The 17,693-nt window shown below is 51.2% G+C and overlaps 1 protein-coding gene across 1 annotated transcript; it reads right to left on the reverse strand.

Moving 5' to 3' along the window:
• Positions 1-1,889: 1,889 nt before the first annotated feature.
• Positions 1,890-15,450, reverse strand: LOC129330717 (interleukin-27 subunit beta-like). Its single transcript, XM_054980877.1, has 7 exons — positions 15,279-15,450; positions 13,189-13,328; positions 9,336-9,584; positions 6,829-6,946; positions 5,074-5,246; positions 4,313-4,476; positions 1,890-2,613 (listed from the first exon to the last, which is right to left on the reverse strand). The coding sequence occupies exons 2-7, from the start codon at positions 13,271-13,273 to the stop codon at positions 2,461-2,463; spliced, it is 942 nt and encodes a 313-aa protein (XP_054836852.1). The 5' UTR covers positions 13,274-13,328; positions 15,279-15,450; the 3' UTR covers positions 1,890-2,460.
• Between the last annotated feature and the right edge of the window lie 2,243 nt (positions 15,451-17,693).

The following is a 17,693-nucleotide window of genomic DNA, read 5'->3' on the forward strand; positions in this document are numbered from 1 at the left end:
ATGACATCTAATTCCATAGCTACGAATGAGTTCTCCAAAAGGTTTTACATAGACATTGAATAACACGGAGGATCAAACTGCACCTTGTGGAACCCCATGAGATAATTCTCACCCTGAAGCTAGCTGGTCTCCAGTAGCAGCCCTATGAGTCTGTTCCACGAGGAATGATTTAAACCAGTCCAAAGCACATCGCCTGGTACCTACTTCTGCCTCCAAACGCCTCGGTGGGATGGCTTGGTCTGCTGTGTCAAAGGCTGCAGACAGGAGGAGCAACAATGAAGCACGGCTTTTGCCTACGGTTAGGTGGAGGTCGTCAACTAGAGCTACCAGAGCCATCTTTGTCTGGCCTAAAACCAGACCGAAAAGGGTCCTAGAATCCTAGAGTTGGAAGGGGCCTTACAGACCATCTAGTCCAACCCCCTGCCCAATGCAGGAACAGCCTAAAGCATCCCCAACAGGTATTCCAAAGCACCAGAGCTGTCCAGGCAGCCCTGGAGTTGGTCCGCTTCACCCAGAAAGGGCAGATTAGAGACTGGGCGCTAATTGGCTACATCATTTTTTATTAAGATTTTAAAGTAATGGACAAATGACAGCCTCTTTGAGAAGCTGAGGGAAGGTACCCTGAGTTAGTGACTGATTTATGATGGACATCAAGGGCTCCTTTATGTGGTCTTTACAAGATTTTAGTAACCCGGATGGGCAAGATCCAGAGTCAAGTAGTAGCCTACAGAGATGCAAGAATTCTGTCACTATCCGTCACGAAGACCACACTAAAATGATTCCGAAATGGACCAGACGGTGTGTTAAGCATTGCTTCTGGTCTGCCAATATTACAGGTGGCCTCCAGATCATATTTGAGCTGTTTCATCAGTAAAGAACTTTGCAAATGTGTCACAACTAATTGTCTGTCCTCGAACTAGCGAAGGTTTCGATTTAGGATTCAAAAGACGTGGAGATATCTTAAATAGTTCAGATGGACATCCATTAGCTGAAGCCGTGGTCGCAGAAAAGTAACGTTCCTTTGCTGTTATAATCCCTGCTTCATAATGAAGTGATTTGGGGAACTGCGGCACTGATTTTGGAGCAGTGAAAACTCCCCCCCCCCCTCTCCCGTATCTGGTCAGTCAGGAATGTGAGCCACGGTTGGACTGACTCTTATAGGGCCCAATGGGAATTTAAGTTTTCTTCCTCATGCCCACTCCCAGCACTTACTTGGTCTGCTTTCTCTCAGATAGCAGCTAGAAGAGGCAGCCTGCTTTGGGGGGGGGGAGGCACAGGGCTTTTTTTCAGGGGGAACACGGGGGAACGGAGTTCCGGAACCTCTTGAAAATGGTCACATGGCCGGTGGCCCCGCCCCCTGATCTCCAGACAGAGGGGAGTTGAGATTGCCCTTCACACTGCCGAGTGGCGCGGAGAGCAATCTAAACTCCCCTCTGCCCGGATATCAGGGGGCGGGGCCACCGGCCATGTGACCATTTTCTCCGAGGGCAACCCACTGAGCTCCACCACCTCTTTTCCCCAAAAAAAAGCCCTGGTGAGGAGGAACAGGCACAGCAACTCCCCAAGTGAGAAGGAGAAAGGGAAAAAACACAATGAGCAAAAGCTATCTGTCCATCTTGCAACCCACTCAGGGACAGGGAGAGGCCAGTCTGCTGCTTGAGGAAGGGGAGCATCACACTTTACCCCTCTTGGGGGGAGGAGCCATGGAAATGTTGCAAATTGCCTTCCACCAGCAGCTCCTCCACAGCCCAGCCCGTGGGTTTGATTTCTTTTTTTGCGCCTTTATTTTCTCAGTTCCTTTCTATTTCAGCCCCAGAGCTCCCCCCACCCTAACTCTGCTCCTTTAGGACTGCCTGTTTCTTAACGAGAAAATACTGACTATTTGCATGTCGGGTCTTTTCTAAATTTATTTTCCAGACAGCAAGCACAAACCCCGGAGTGTCCAGTTCAAAACCGAACATCTCTCAAAACCCTAAGGACAGATCTTTGCCAAGGCATGACATAGTCGAGAGGTGAGATGGACTGTTAGTGTTTCTCTGCACATGGACTGCAAGTACAGGCAGCACAAGGTCCATGAAGAGCTCTGCAAAGGTGTTGCTCAGGTTTGCCAAAACAGGAATGAAAAATCAGGGAATTTGATTCAAAGCTGCTGAAGCTATTTTGTTACTATTTTTAAAAGACATCATAGATTCTGCTATATTTATTAGTTCCACGTGTGGCAGTTGAGCCCTGCTTGCTCGTTTTTTAAAACTTAGCTCTGGGGCCATAGGGCCTAGAAACTAGTTTGACAGACAGAAGGAAAGAGAGGTTTCCCTATGGGAAACTTGGATTTTTTTCCGGTCAAATTTTGTGTGGATCCCACAGAGACAGAACCACAGAATAGTCTTGGCCATGCTTATGGGGGGGCGGGGGGAGGCACAAACGTGAGAGCCAGGAGACCTGAGCTGCTCTCTCATCCCATCACGGGGGCATCCAGGCTGTTCCAGAGGCTGGGGAGCTCCAGGCGCTGCATTCGCCATTATCGAGGTCGTCTTTTGCAGCCACTTGGACATGGTACGTGGTTCCTGGACGGATCCCCGTCAAGACGAATGAGGTTTGCTCGGAAGGCCGGGTCTGAAAGAGGCAACAGTGGCACAGATGTTATCCCTCAGCCCTGGTGCTGAACACACAAACTCATGAACTGCCTTATTCATCTGTCAAGGTCAGCATCGTCTACTGTGACTGGCAGCAGCTCTCCAGGGTTTAAGGAAAGCGTCTTTCATCTCACCTGCTACCGGACATCAGGGATTGAAACTGGGCCGCCAATCGCCTTCTCCCACGCCACCAGTGGCCAGAAGAAAGCCCAGCACCGGCGAGGGTTGCCCCCTGGGTGGCTTTCCATGGGCATGGCCAGTTTTCCTCTCTTCTAGTCTGTTGCCTGATGAGATTTTCCTCACATTGTGAAGGGAATAGGCAAATGGCTGTTTTTTAACCGCTGAGTGCTGTTTCAGCCACAGGCATTTGCTGTGCTGCACCGTCAAGACCCAGGCTTGTAAATGACTTTGAATTTCTCATTCCCAGGAGGTTTTCTGTGCCTCAAAAGGATGTTCAGTAAACACTCTGGCCACTCTGCCTTTTCAGGCCCCCCATTCCCTCCAGGCTTCGAACTTGAGAGTTAGAATAGAGGGCAGAGGAGGACAGAGAGGAACAGCTGTGCCCCTTAGGTGGCTTCATCTTTTCTGTTGGCTTTGCCTCCTGACCTGCCAGCTCTATCCCTGGTAGGGTTCCCAGTTGCCTGCCGGTGGTGAGCAGTCTCCGGGCAGTTTGCTCCATTCCCTGACCGTTTCTGGCAATCGGCAGGAGGTGGCAAACTGCCCCCCTATCGCCTGCTACCGGTGTTTCTGGTGGGGCGTGGTGATGTCACTTCCTGAAGTGATATCATTGTGCCAGTGACGGGCATGTTCCTGCACTTCAAAGGGGCCCATTTTGGCCTCCTGGTGAGTACAGGGCCCCCCTCCTACTGGGAAGGTATAGGGACCTGGCACCCCTAGTCCCTGGCTAGATGGGGCCTGTCCCTTGACCCCATGGACTTCTTGGTCCCATTTCTCATTGGAGGGGGCGCTGAGGGGGGGGGGCCTTCTGCTTGCCAGATTTTTGCCTCCCAAAGACTGGCAACCCTTGCTCCAGCAGCAAGCTGGCACCTCAGTGGTTTGCCTTGAACCTGCCTGGCTGCGTCCTGAAGCTAGGAGGCGATGATAGGAGCAGGCCATGCCCACGGCTGCCTCCTGGACCACCCTCAGCCGTGCGTAAGCGAAGCCCCATTGGTGTCTTAATAACAACAACAACAACAACAACAACATTCGATTTATATACCGCCCTTCAGGAAAGTCATCCTGAAGCCAGCTGGGTGACCTTGGGCCAGTCACGGCTCTCGCGGAGCTCTCTCAGCCCCACCCGCCTCACAGGGTGTTTTGTTGTGGGGATAACACCGCTCTGAGTGGGTGTTAAGTCAGAGTGGTTTTATCCCCACAACAAAACACCCTGTGAGGCGGGTGGGGCTGAGAGAGCTCTGAGAGAGCCGTGACTGGCCCAAGGTCACCCGGCTGGCTTCAAGCGGAGGAGTGGGGAATCAAACCCGGCTCTCCAGATTAGAGTCCCACGCACTTAACCACTACACCAAACTGGCTCTCCTTGGTACCCGCTCCTCCTTGTGGTGCCCTGGATCTTTGCCAGGGTTTGGAGAAGGTTGGGTGGTTTAACGTAAGCATGTAAGAAGAGCATGAGATCTTTGAGAGCATCTCTCTACAGAGCTGGGCTAGCTGACCCCTCTCACCGTTTTGCTGCTGTTCATCCCGTCCCTCGAGTAACGGATCACGTACTTGAGGGGGAAGTACTCAGGAAACAGCCAGGAGCTGGGAGGCTTCCATTCCAAACGTAGCTTCCTACTCACTCTCGGGATCACAGACACCTTCAAGTCTTCTGGAGGATCTGGCTTGACTGAGAAAAAGCCATGAGGGAAAGGGTCATCAAACACCAGGCAGCCACCAGAGGGAAGAAGCCCTGGAGGGTCGGGGAGGGAGTTCTGCCCTGTCTCTGCGTTGAGTGGGGCTGGATCAATGGCTCCTGGTTCATCCTTGAAACAGAATTGCCTGAGAAAACTGCCTGCAGCCTCCATTGTCCCCTTCAAATCAACCTTGGCTGTAATTCTGCTGCATTTTTACTTGGGTTGGGTGAAATAGATAGCAGCCAAATACTTGAAATGGATAGCAGCCATGTTTTTACGGAGCTCTTTGCACTCACCCCAGACACCCCATCACACCACTGCTCCAGGTAAACAAGGAGACGGTTAAGACACACACACTGTCCCCTTATACCTGACTGAGTGCAAACCTTTCCCATAATGCAAACTTCTCCAACAGAGCCCAGAGCAGAGGACAACGGACAGCTTCTTTGGAGAGCAGGCGGGTCTCAAAATGAGCCCTTCCAGCCGTCCTTTCTGTTGTGAACACCAAGTATGCTTCTAAGGCAGGGGGAAAGCAGGCCTCGGCCATTGCCAGAGGGGGAGACGGAGGCAGCGATCCTGCACCTACTTACTGATCTGACTGATAAGGAAGGGGGAAAGTTTGGTCGCGGTTCCCAGAGGGTTCACGGCTGTCACGTTCAACACGTAGGGGACGATGGAGAACAGTTGCACGTCAGCGATGGAGCAGCTGTTGGTCCCTGTTCCCGGCTGCACACAGTCACGCTCCTCTCCATCCATGCCGTGCCTGATGCGCAAAGAGACCAGGTTCAGGAGCAGGTTCCTGGCACATACGTCGAGCAGAATGACCTTGGGAGGCTGCCTGCCACATCACTGCATGGGTTTCTGCACTGGCCTGTTGTCCTTCCAACCCACCTCTCTGCACTAGGACTCACTGGGACATTCCTGCTGCATACGTGAGGGGGCTTCTTGCCGCTTCACTGCACAAGCCGTTGCTGTGGCCTTCAAAGGAGCCTCTGCTGCAAGCAGGTCATTACCTACAGCCATGCTTGGCCCCTCCTCTGCTTTGCCGGCAGAAGGCCCCTGCCTTTGTTTGCGGCCCTGGAGCGCCAGTGTCAATGGCAGCAGGCACAGGGATGGTGGGTCCACAGCAGCACTCCCCTTTCGGGACTGCTCGATTTCCTTACGATTTTTCTTTCTTTCAAGAGTATTTCAGAAGATTGAAACTTGCTTTACATCCAGTAGATGAGGAGCAGTTACATAAAGTTTTGCAGCATCGAAAGTATCTAAAGAAATTCTGGACATGGTTCTCAAAATGCCGCCAAAGAAAATGGGTGCTGGGATAGCAGCAGGAATCCTGCCGGGTTCCCGTAAGAGAAAGGATGGGGAGGGCACACAGTGGCACAGGGTAAAGGAAAGGTACTCTGGATGTGTTCATAAACGCTTGTGAAGGGGTGTAGCCAGGGCTTTTTTTTAGGGGGAACGCGGGGGAACGGAGTTCCGGCACCTCTTGAAAATGGTCACATGGCTGGTGGCCCCGCCCCCTGAACTCCAGACAGAGGGGAGCTTTGATTGCCCTGTCTGGAGATCCAGGAAATGAACTATTCGGGATTAAAAGTTTCAAAGAGAAAAGTAGTGATCACAATTGATTTACACGTGGCTTGTGAGGAAGCACATTGTGCGAAACGGGATTTAATTTTCATGCTGGCAAACCCGTTGCCACCTCCTGCTGGGAGTTTGGAAATTCTTACAACTCTCTGGTTGATCTTGTTTTACTGTCGTGCCTTATATTTGAGTTTTGAAGAAGAGAACATTAAAACCTTATTTATCACTGCATTGCTTCACGTGGTCCTATTCATCGCCTTATCTCAGTTATATACTGTATTCTGTGTAGATCCTCTGAGAGTGTCTTAATTGCTAATAATTAAGACACTCTCCGTTATCTGTTGAAAATATGTACTTTCTACCAGCAAGTGTCCTTGGAGAGGAGCTGCTAGCAGCGCACATTGTTTCTTTTCCCAGAGACTGAGATATTTTGCTTTGAACTTCATGTAGTCTAATCTGTTCCTATGCAACTTCTTGGGGGTTTCGTGCCAGAATGTCAGTGGACCCCGAAGGGTGGGAAGTTTCCTTGTAGTTAGTAATGCCTTTGTTTGAATTGTCACTTCTGCCAATTGCCACCTTCGGGTGAACACCCTGAACTGTATGGATCTCAATAAAGCTACTCCGACTGGAACACCTGTGGAGGGCTTGAGGGACCTCACTGCTAGGGACTGACAACGCACTTGACAGACAGATGAAGGGGTGCAGTGAAGAAGAGGGGAGAAGCTAGGAGGGCAAAAGCAACCCAGGATTGGTTCTTTTCATACCTGTAAGTGGTGACGAACCAAGTGTCCAAGTGAGTCTCTGTTTCCAGTTTCCAGGCGCAACGGACAGCGCTGGCGTAGCTGCTGGACAGGCACTGGACAGAAGGTTTCTCTGGTGGATCTGCAGAAAAAGAAAGGAGAGGGGCAGAGGCCCATGGATGGGGGCATGTTTTGTAAACCTCCCCCCGTTCCCTAACCGTTCCTATAATTTGCAGGGTTTGGTCTTCCTTCCTGGGAGAGAGTGAAGAGCCAGAGTCTGAGGGGAACGTCATTTCAGGGTCTGCACTGCCTTCAGGCCCACCACCTCCACTCCAGAGCAGTTAGGTGTAATTTGTTGCGCTCGCTTCTGGCCCCCACCCCACTGGGTGTGTCCCCCCCCCCCGCCCCGGCTGCTGCCCTGATCTTCCAGGCCCCACCCTGTAGCTCTCACGCTCCATAGCCTGCATCTCAGGGGTTCTGGAGACCCCCACTGTGCTAAGCAACTCACTGGGCTAGTCTCTCTCTCTCTCAGCCTCAACTGCCTTGCAGGGCTGTTGGGAGGATAAAATGAGGAAGGGAGAACCGACAGAGGTGCCAGCCCTGCCCTGGCAACCCTCAGGAGCTCTGTGGAGAGAGTGGCTGACATGGCAACAACTTTTGTGTGTGTGTGTGTGTGTGTGTGTTTTATTTAGACTCCGGTGAGAGGTGGGCCTGGAGTCTGGACTTTGGTGTAGTGAATATTAAGTGGGGGTTTTTTGCTCTATATTGGCCCTTTGCCAGTGGAAGTGCTGTGCTTGGGGGAGGGGGCAGAATGAGGTGAGCGTTAGAGCCAGGGCTTTTTTTCAGCTGGAACGCGGTGGAACGGAGTTCCGGAACCTCTTGAAAATGGTCACGTGGCTGGTGGCCCCGCCCCCTGATCTCCAGACAGAGGGGAGTTGAGATGGGAGAGCAGAAATTTGCATGCTCCTGCCCGTTCTGGCTCTTTCTCCAGCCAAAGTGATGTCGATAAAATAAAGCTGCTAAACACCAGGCCAGTCACAGGCAAAACATTCAATCCTGGATGAGAAGGCTGGCCTGGTACGTATCACTGAGGCCTAGCTGGGGAGGGGTTAACCTCTCCCAACGCAGTGAGACATCTGCAGAGGTCTGGACGGTGGGCTGGTGGTGTCGCTATAGCCTTTAGTGACTCGATCCCTAGCCTGGGACTCTTGCCAGTTTCAAGGCTGCGGGCCCAATGTTGGGACTGAACGACAGCTCTGGGACTCTGTTAGTGTACCGCCCGGCCCACTGACCCCCACGCTTCCTGCCTGAGCTGACCGGGTGGTCTCAGGGTAGTGTTGAGGACCCCTAGGCTAGTTGCCTTAGGGGACTCCAACATTCATGCTGAGGCTGTCTTGACAGGAGTGGTTCAGGAATTGATGGCCTCCATGACAACCATGGGCCTGTCTCAAGTAATAACTGGCCCTCCGTATTGTGAGGGCTCACTCTTGATCTGGCATTTTGTTCGGGGCAGGAGGAACATGATCTGAGGATGGGGGACTTGACGATGGTTCCAGATCATGGTACCAGATCACGGTTTGCTTGGGTGAAGACTTCCAAGGATATCAAGAGACTTAGCAGGGGCTGGGGATCTCTTTCAGTGGTCCACCCCTGGAGTCAGGTGGATCCAAATGGCTTTCTGATGGCTCAAGGGCATTTTCCTGTTGACATGCTCTTGGCGATAACCTAGTTGACCTCTGGAATGAGGAGACGGCCAAGGTGGCTGACACCGATCGCTCCAGGGTGCCCACTCCCCAATGTCAGAGCGCAGGTTGCCCCTTCTGAAATTGGGCTGGTGGCCCCCCGGGAGAGGGCCTTCCTCGCTGTGGCACCAAAACTCTGGAATTCTCTCCCCAGGGAGAGGCACCTGCGCACTTTGCTACCTGTGCCATTTTCTGACAGCAGGTGAAAACTTGTGTTTTGTTTGACATTCCCTCAGCGATCCCCCCCTCCATATCCCATGTTTTATTTCTTGTTTTTATGTCTTTGTACACGTTTTAGCTCTGTTTTTAATTTTTATTGATGTTTTTAATAGTTTTAAAATGTGATTTTATTATCTATGCTTTAATTTGTTAGTCGCCATTTGTTGGCTGTTTGTGTAAATTTTGTAAATAAATACATAAATAAATAACGTCACTTCCAGGCGATCCCCCAGAAGTGACAGCCTCCCCCCGCCCACTGCTCTAGGAACGCCCCCAATCTCTATGATGATGACCAAAGAAACTGGGGAGTGTCAGGGATGCCGCCACCAGAAGTGATACTGCAATATCAGCCTGTCTCGTGTCCTCTTGCTGGGAGAGCGAGGATGAGCATAGGAGAGTCGGTGGGCGGGGCGGTGGCCTGCAGTGGCAGAGCAACCTGGTAAACCTACAGCACTGTGTACACGGCCATGAGTGCCTTGGAGGAAGGGCAGGATCAGAAATGCGCTGCTCAGAGAGATGCAAGAGATGGAGACGTGAGACAAAATGCACCCATAACAGCTTTCTACTCACAGCCCAGCTTCAGATGAACTCTGTGCAGCGCCTGCCCCGTCGCGGGATCGTGGCAACTGTATTCTCCCTCCTGAGACAGGCTGGTGTTCCACAGGGCCAGTTTGCCATCTTCTTGCACTGATGCTTTCAAAATGGGCCCTGCTATGCCATTCTTTTGCCACTCCACCATGGATACACCTTCTGGGATGGGGCACTGCAAGACCACTTCGGCAAGCCCTAGAGCAGCATATTGCCGGTCCAGGAGATCTCCTATACCACTCCCCCCGCCCCCAGAAATAGGGAAATGGTTAGTGTATGACCCATCTGTATAGTGTCAAAAACGATCCTTTATGTGCCATATTGGTAACCCGTCTTTCTTCTAAACCAGGACCTCCATCCCGAGCTGCAATCAGATGACAGGAAGTGAAGAAGCCACAGTTACCGGCTGCACCAACATCAGGGCTACGGACAGCAGCTGCTGGGAAGGGAAACACCCGCTGAGCACCAGGAGGTAATAAGGAAGAAGCCGAGTCGGAGCCCTGGAGGAAGGTCTCCCCCCTGAATGACCTCGCACAGCCCTCCCGCTGCTTCTCTCAGTGTGTGTGTGTGTGTGTGTGTGTGTGTGTGTGTGTGTGTGTGTGTGCGTGCGTGCAAAGGACGGCAAGGGTATGCTGCTCTGGGCCTCTGGGCGCTCACCTTAGCAGCAGGCCCTTCCAGCGAAGGCAGTAAAGCACAACGGTGACTGTAGAAGGGTTCACGACCCACAGGGTTGCCAACCACCCGGCGGGGCCTGGAAGCCTCCAGACTGCAGGGATCAGTTCCCTTGGAAGAAATGGAGGGAGGGCTCTATGGCGTTATGGCTCCACCCCCAAACCTCCAGGATTTCCCCAGCAGAGAGGTGGAAAGCCTAGCAGGTGAGACTGTGCAGCTCACCACTGCGTGGAAGATCACGGCTCCATGCCCCCTACGAACCACAACAGCTTTTATTTGGGTTTCCGCAGGCCATTGGTGTTGATACCACAGGCAAGCTCACCTATAATAACAATTAGTTGTATGCTGATGGACCTAATACCAGCAGTTCAGAATAGCTTAGTAACTTTGAGAAACCGTGTTTAGTTGCATTGAGAACTGAAAGCAAGAATTCAGAGCTTTCTCTCAGAAAATAACAGTATTTTCTACAATAGCATTGTTAGCAATATTGTTAGCAACAGCACTGTTTGCCCGATACGTTCAGTCAGAAAGGAATTCTAAAAGGTAAAATACTCAAGTCTACACCCGACAATAGCCCTGCAGAGAAGATTAGCACATCAAGCACCAATCTATATGCAAAAGAACCTCCTCAGGATACAGTGAAGCCTCCCACCATTAGCATTCCACACCCTGGGAAACTCTTACAGGAGGACTCAGCTCAACCCCACCCGAGTAGATAAGAATGACCTGCCAACATCTTTTCCACACTGTGACACTGAGAGATCTCTGTCTTTTGGTGCTACACCTCTGAAGATGCCAGCCACAGCTGCTGGCGAAACGTCAGGAACTACAATGCCAAGACCACGGCAATACAGCCCAGAAAACCCACAACAACCATCGTTCTCCGGCCATGAAAGCCTTCGACAATACACCCAAGATGATTGGTTTTTGGTTACGTTCGATGCATTTTTTAAAAAGTCCTTGGGTAGGAAGGAATCCGACTTGCATTTAACATGAAAGGCACGTGAGAATGTCTGGTAGTCACGTGACTGTGCATGTTGGGGGTTAGTGCCAAATGGGTTTTGGGTCAGAGAAGAACTGTTGCTACATCTTGCATACAACCGTAATGCATACTAATGGCAGCACAATATGTGTGCAATACACATGTTTGCAGGGTTCCCAGACCCATCCAATTCTCATGGTGGAAACAAATCCCAGAGCCCCGGAACACTGACCCCCCCAGTCCAGTTCTCCCGTCTACCTGGGGTGGTCCTCCCTCCTCTCTGTCATTTGGAATATTTAGACACTCATCGCATTACTATGAGAATATTAACAGTCCACTCTGCAAAGCCACAGAAAACTTCCCCTTATGGAACTTGGGGAATTGTCTGTGTCTTGTTGTTGGGGTGGGGCTGTGGCTCAGTGGCGGAACCTCTGCTCGGCATACAGAAGGTCCCGGGTTCAAGCCCTGCACCTCCAGGCTCTTGGGGATGTGACAGACCTCCGCTGGAGACCCTGGAGCGTCGCTGCCAGACATAGGCAAGACTGGTTCAGTCTAAGGCAGCTTCAGGTGTCTGCTTCCGGAGTTTCCCCAAAGCTGTTTTGGTACGATCTTTTCCAAAAGGTCACACCAAATATGAGTATGTGGAGAGTTCAGATGAGAAGGGGCCACTCCCTGCCTACATTTTGGCACCATTTCCCCTTGGGCTTCTCCCCTGGTGAGCCTTTTGCCACTTAAAAAATGTATCTCTAGTCGCTATTTCGTTCTTGTGTTAAAACGCTATAGAGATTTACCTACCCCAGGTTTTTCAGAGCCTTGGCAAAAAGCCTGCTGGAGACAGGGGAGGGTGGCCCACTGTGGGCGCTCCGTTGCCGCTATGGAGGCCCTTGAAAGGGAAACGGAATCCGTGCCACGCAGGTGCCACTGTAGCGGCGTGATGTCTGAGCAGAGCCACTGCCTAGCTGGCACCCGCATGGGCTAGCCAAAGCACGGGAATTCAAGGGCAGCAGAGCAGAAGAGCAAGGAAGGCCCCCCCTGCCCCCCCAGCACTCAGCCAGAAGAGCTGATGGGATAACAGCTGGAGGGTCTGTCTTGCGTTCCGGTCTGAGTCAAAAAGGGACTCTTCTGGTCAGCTTTCGTTTTGCCTTGACTCAACCCTCCCTGCCCCCTTTTCAATCTGCAAGGAGTCCTGCCTGCTCCTCCTGGGGTTTTCCTGGCTTTCCCCACTGCTTTTCAAAGCTGCTTTGCTCTGAAGTTTTCGGAAAGGTCACTCCAAAGCCTGGGTGGCTGCCATGCGGGTGGGAAAGTTTGGATTTTCCTGGTCTCGCCTACAGAGCAGCCGTTTCTCCTGCAGTAACTGTTTCCTCTCTCTACCGCAGAAGGAGTTTTTAAAATTGGCAATTTAATAATGTTCTATCAATGTACTATTATAACAAAACAAGCATCAGTTCTCCTAAATTCTATATTTAAAAAAAAGTAAGTCTCTAGCCCCATTCCTTGCCAAAATATATGAACCCCACCCCCGCAAATCCCCCCAAAAGATGGGCTAGAAAATTTCTTTTTTAAAAAAAATGGACTCAGCCAACCGGATGCATATTTTAGTAGAAGATAAAGCTATTAAATTGCCAATTAAAAAAAAACTACCAGGGAAAACTGCTGCGTGGATGCCCTGCCCCCCACACTGCATGAGCAGCGACAGCAGCAACGGGGAAACTACACAAGCCTGCCCCGGTGTGGAAAACACGCATGTCTTTCATTGCACAATCCCATTAACTCTAGCGCATTCTGAACAAACCCATGGAGACTGAGTGGTCTTGTTTAGCGTGCACTACAGTTAACTGGGTAACATTACTGTGTACTGAAATGCATAAGCATGAAAATTGTGTGTGAAGGTTGGTGCATTCCCGAGAGCAGCACCAATTCTGGCAATGCCATTTTCATAAGACTGGGCACAGGAAACGAGATCACTGGAACTGGTGTTGTTCTGGCGATTGCACCAACATTCACACAGTCCTGACAGCACTGCAGACTGTGGCACAAGCCGCCCAGGAAGCAAGCTGCTGCTTCAGCCCTTGGGTTGATGTACTTGGTGGTTCAGCAAACTTGAGTATAAGTTTGGAATCCTGAAGCAATGCCAGCCTCTCCCACCGAGAACGGAGCGGATCTCCATTTCCCTTCTCATACCTTCCTCTTTGCTGAGCCCAGTGGGGCCTTTGTATGAAGCAGAACACGTAGGCAGGAGCAGCGTCAGCATCAGGAGCCACGGCATATCCAACACCAGGGAGCGAGATTTTTGCACTGCTTACAACTCCGTCTGAAAGAATCTTGAAGCCCCAACACGCGTAAAAATTCTCAGCTATGCTTTCAACCAGAATGCAGCCATGACCAGGGAACATACAGGGAAAGGCAGAAAACCACGTGGCAGGAATTTCAGAACTGTCCCGTTTTCTTTAACCTCTCCATTTGGACAGGGCTGTTTTGGGATGTTTTCTAATTTTCTCTCTACCCTCTAAGTCAATCTTCCACCCTTCGTTAAAGTTTTGCCTGCTTTGCCTTTAGTTGTTCAGAGATTCTGGCCATCACATCCCTCTGGCCCTGCTTCCATCACGTTGGTTTTCTCATTCTTTTGACAAAAAGATGGACAAAAAAGAAGTCGTGACAGCAGAAAGCCTCAGGTGCTTCTGTTATTTGATCTTTATATGCACCCCCTCGCCCAGCTGGTATGGAGTTTCGGACTGGGTTGCCACTAATATGCAGCTGACTCCCAGTTGTATCTGCTGATGGACGGCTGCCTGGCTCCACCCCATGTGCCCTAAATAGAGCCCTGGAGGCTGTGTCTGGGTGGGTGCAGCAGAGCAGACTGAAGTTAAACCCTACGAAGACGGAGGTCTCGTACTTGGGCCATGGTGCAGTGGATGGGGGATCCAGCTCCCAGCGTTCGATGGGGTGCCACTTGTGCCCGTACCGGTGGTTACAAGTCTTGCTATGACACTGGACTCCTCCTCATCAATGGAGGCCCAGGTCATGGCAGTTGCCCAGTCTGCCTTTTTTCACGTTCGGCAGGCCAGGCAACTTGCCCCCACCTTTCAACCCATGACCTAACTAAGGTGATCCATGCAACGGTCACCTCCAGATTAGACTACTGTAACTCGCTCTACGCAGGGCTTCCCTTGGGTCTGACCTGGAAGTTGCAGCAGGTCCAGAATGCTGCTGTAGGTGTCCTGGCAGGTACACCATACAGGGCACATCTGACTCCAACCTTGCAGCAGCTGCACTGGCTCCCTGTGGAGTTCCAGACAAGGTTCAAGGTTTTGGTCTTAACTTATAAAGCCCTAAATGCCCTGGGACTGGCATACCTGAGGGACCGCCTCTACCCTGGAGAGTGCTTAGATCAGCAGGAAAACATCTACTGGTGGTCCCTGGCCCTAGGGAGGCTCAACTGGCCTGAACCAGGGCCAGGGCGTTTTCAGTCCTGGCCCCAACCTGGTGGAACTCTCTGTCGGAGGATACTCAGGCCCGCCAAGACCTTGTGTCCTTCCGGCGGGCCTGTAAGACAGAGATGTTCCGGCAGGCATTTGGTGGAGGCCAGTACTCATCCACCGATTGGCCTCCCTGCCTGTCCCCTATTAGTGGGGGGCTATATTGAGTCATCTGCCCCATGTAGGAACAGTGGCTAATCTCACACCAACTCACGTCCCCACCCCTCTTGACGGGGAAGGGTGAAGTGAATCCCTCCCCGGGATATTAGGAACATGGTACAGAGTTTGTTTTTATGCCCCTAAATCTGGCTTTTATCATTATACTGTTTTATCAATGTGTTTTTATCTGTATGTTGTGATCCACCCTGAGCCCATTTAATCTAATAAATAATAATTTTAAAAAATACAAGTTCATATGAAATCCCCTCCAGCATCCAGTGCAAGAAATGTCTTGACTCAACCAGACCAGGCACTCCCACCTCGATTTGATCTCATGGCCCCAAGTGGTCCAGGGGAGGGCAGCTGCTTCCTGGCCCTCTGCCCAGGGACACTGGGGCAATGGGGGAACAGAAGCCAGCAAGAAGCTCGTGAGATGACTAGGCTGGACCCCGTTTGCTCTTCTGGCCTCTTTCCTGCAACCCCCCAGCCCCACTGGAAGTGCCTTGGGAGGGTCTTGAGTGATGTCACTCTGTGAAGAGCCATGAACTCCGGATCCTGCTGCGTTGCTTGTCGTGTTGATTTAGCCCATGCAGAGAACAAGTCCCAAAGCGGAAAGTGGGGCAGGGGGAGACTCACCAGACACAGAGAGTTTGGTGCTCCTGCGCAGGGGAAGGGGGTCTCAGGAACTCTGCCTGACTCTCCCAGTCCAGCGGCGTCTTTTGGTTTCTTCACTATCTGCAGAGCTTGTTCTGGAAGTTACAGGAAGCTTTTTTCCCCAGGAGAAGGGCTGATTTCCAACAGATGAGTGGCCCAGCGTCACTCTGCTTTCTGTTCTCTCTCTCTCTCTCTCTCTCTCTCTCTCTCTCTCTCTCTCTCTCTCATGCCCCCAGCAGTGGACACTGGGAACAGCAGCCAGAGAAGCTTTAAGAAAACATCCCAAGGGCTGACAGAGGGTTTCCCCCATCCTTGATTTCTACTTACACTAATTTATTTAACATAAATTCAGGGCAGACTAAGGGAAGTACTTCTTCACTCAACCAGTAATTAAACTATGGAATTCACGGCCAGAAGATGTAGTGATGACCATAGGAATAGATGACTTTACAGGGAGATTCATAGATTCATGGAGATGCTACTATTGGTGTCTACTAGTTATGCTTACTAAAGGGAGCATCTATGTGCAGAGGCAGCAAAGTTCTGAACAGCTGTGCAAAGAGACAACACTGGGGAAAGCCTCAACCTCTCTGCCTTGTTCTCTGGCCTCCAGAGTGACCGGCTGGCCACTGCGTGAGATAGGCTCTCGAGACAGCCCTGGGTCAGTCACCATACAAAGTAAATTTGGACTACCATATCAAAAAAGTTGGGAACCACTGGACTATTCTATTAACCTGAAACACAACTATATACAAAAGCAATTATTCTTGCTAAACCTATTTCTCCCCCCCCCCCCATTTATTGATAACATAGAAAAGTACAGAAATATAAACACAATTAGACCCCTGGAGAACATACTAGTTTCAGACATAAGAACAATCAAAGAGAAAGCCAAAGTCTATTGTCTTTTCTCTGTGCTAGGATCCCTCTGAGTGCCAAATAATAAGAGACAGGATTCCAAATTTCTTCGTAACTGTTTCGTTGTGCTGTGGAGGAGGCCACCCTTGTGTTTTGTGCCATACAGGAAGGGGCTGAGAACACCTCCAGTGAGGCGGTTCCCTCTGCTCAGGCCACCCTTGAAGCAGCGCTGGCAGAGGGCCAGGCACCCCCCCCCCCAGGACAGGAAGCACGCTTTGACTCCCAGACGGCTGACGCTCTGCTGAGCAGGCCCACCAGCTGCTTTCCCCCCACCCCTGTGGAGTGTCCAGACATCCAGGGGCTCCTGAAGTTCGGAGTCATGTATGCGGAGCGCCCGCACAAGCTCTGGGTCCTCATTGACCGATGCTGTGGATTGAGGGCGGCCGATGCCAAGTTGGGGAGTTCCAACCCCCACGTCAAGGTGTCTCTCCTCCCTCGGCGCCACAGGCAAAAGAGGACCCCTGTTCAGAAAGCCACTCTGGACCCCGTCTTTGAGGAACTCCTGCAGTTTCCAGTGGGGAAGGCACAGCTGCAGAAAACCAGACTGAACATCTCTGTGTGGCATAAAGCCTCCTCGACCCGAAACCGATTCCTTGGCCAGGTAGAGGTTGCCCTGGTTAACCCTGGTTGCCCTGGAGCAACAAGAACCTCTTTTGGTCCTCTCTCCAGCCCAAACGCCTGGCCTTCAGTCCCCTGCTGCCGTGCCAAGAAGAAGAAGAGCTGTGAATTCTCTCCTTCCTTCTTCCATTTCTTCTTGTTTTCCATTCACTATTCTCATAGAATAAAATGTATTTATTTATTTATGTCATTCATCGTCCGCCTTTCTCACTGAGACTCAAGGCGGATTACACCGTATGAGGGAAAGGGGTAAACCCTTACTTACACATTGGGGGGCGGGGAGGAAATGGTTGTGGAGCAGAAACACTGCTGAATCTGTTTAGTTGGTCTTCAAGGTACTACTGGGCTATTTCCACACGTCTTACCTGCTTGAGGAAAATCGCAAGAAAGACCCGGAAGACAGCGTCTTCTCACATGAAATCGTGCCAGGAAGATGCAGTTATCCGGGAGTTTTGCACCATTTTGTGCAAGAAGACGCTGTCTTCCACGTCTTCCGCGTGATGTTCCTCAGGAAGGTAAGACATGTGGAAACGGCCTTGGTCTTGAGCTTTCGAGTCAGAGCTCCCTTGGTCAAATTCTCCTTTCAGAGAGGATTTATACAGCACGCTGGGAAATGTAGTCCTGGTGGTCTGTAGCCCCACAAACAGGAGCTTCTCAGGGGGGGGGGCGGTATGGAGGGGGTAAAAGAGAACCCTTCTGTCTCTAACAGAAAGTGTTAAGGTATTGAAATCATGTTGGTGGTATATGCTGTAGATGGTCACCCCCTGGGAAGAATCTGAGGTAAAATCTAAAGCATTGCTCTCATATAATAACATCATATCCAGTTTCTGCTGTTAGATGTGATGTCACTTGCTGGCATGC

This window comes from Eublepharis macularius, chromosome 5 (assembly GCF_028583425.1).
Source record: "Eublepharis macularius isolate TG4126 chromosome 5, MPM_Emac_v1.0, whole genome shotgun sequence".
In the NCBI taxonomy this organism is placed as follows: domain Eukaryota; kingdom Metazoa; phylum Chordata; class Lepidosauria; order Squamata; family Eublepharidae; genus Eublepharis; species Eublepharis macularius.

Excerpts from the sequence above, each read along its gene's own strand:
- LOC129330717 (XM_054980877.1), bottom strand. The coding sequence starts at position 13,273 with ATGCCGTGGCTCCTGATGCTGACGCTGCTCCTGCCTACGTGTTCTGCT. Across the intron at positions 6,947-9,335 it reads AGTTCATCTGAAGCTGGGCT|ATCCACCAGAGAAACCTTCT; the intron begins GTGAGTAGAAAG and ends CTTTTTCTGCAG. Across the intron at positions 5,247-6,828 it reads TGGTTCGTCACCACTTACAG|GCACGGCATGGATGGAGAGG; the intron begins GTATGAAAAGAA and ends TTTGCGCATCAG.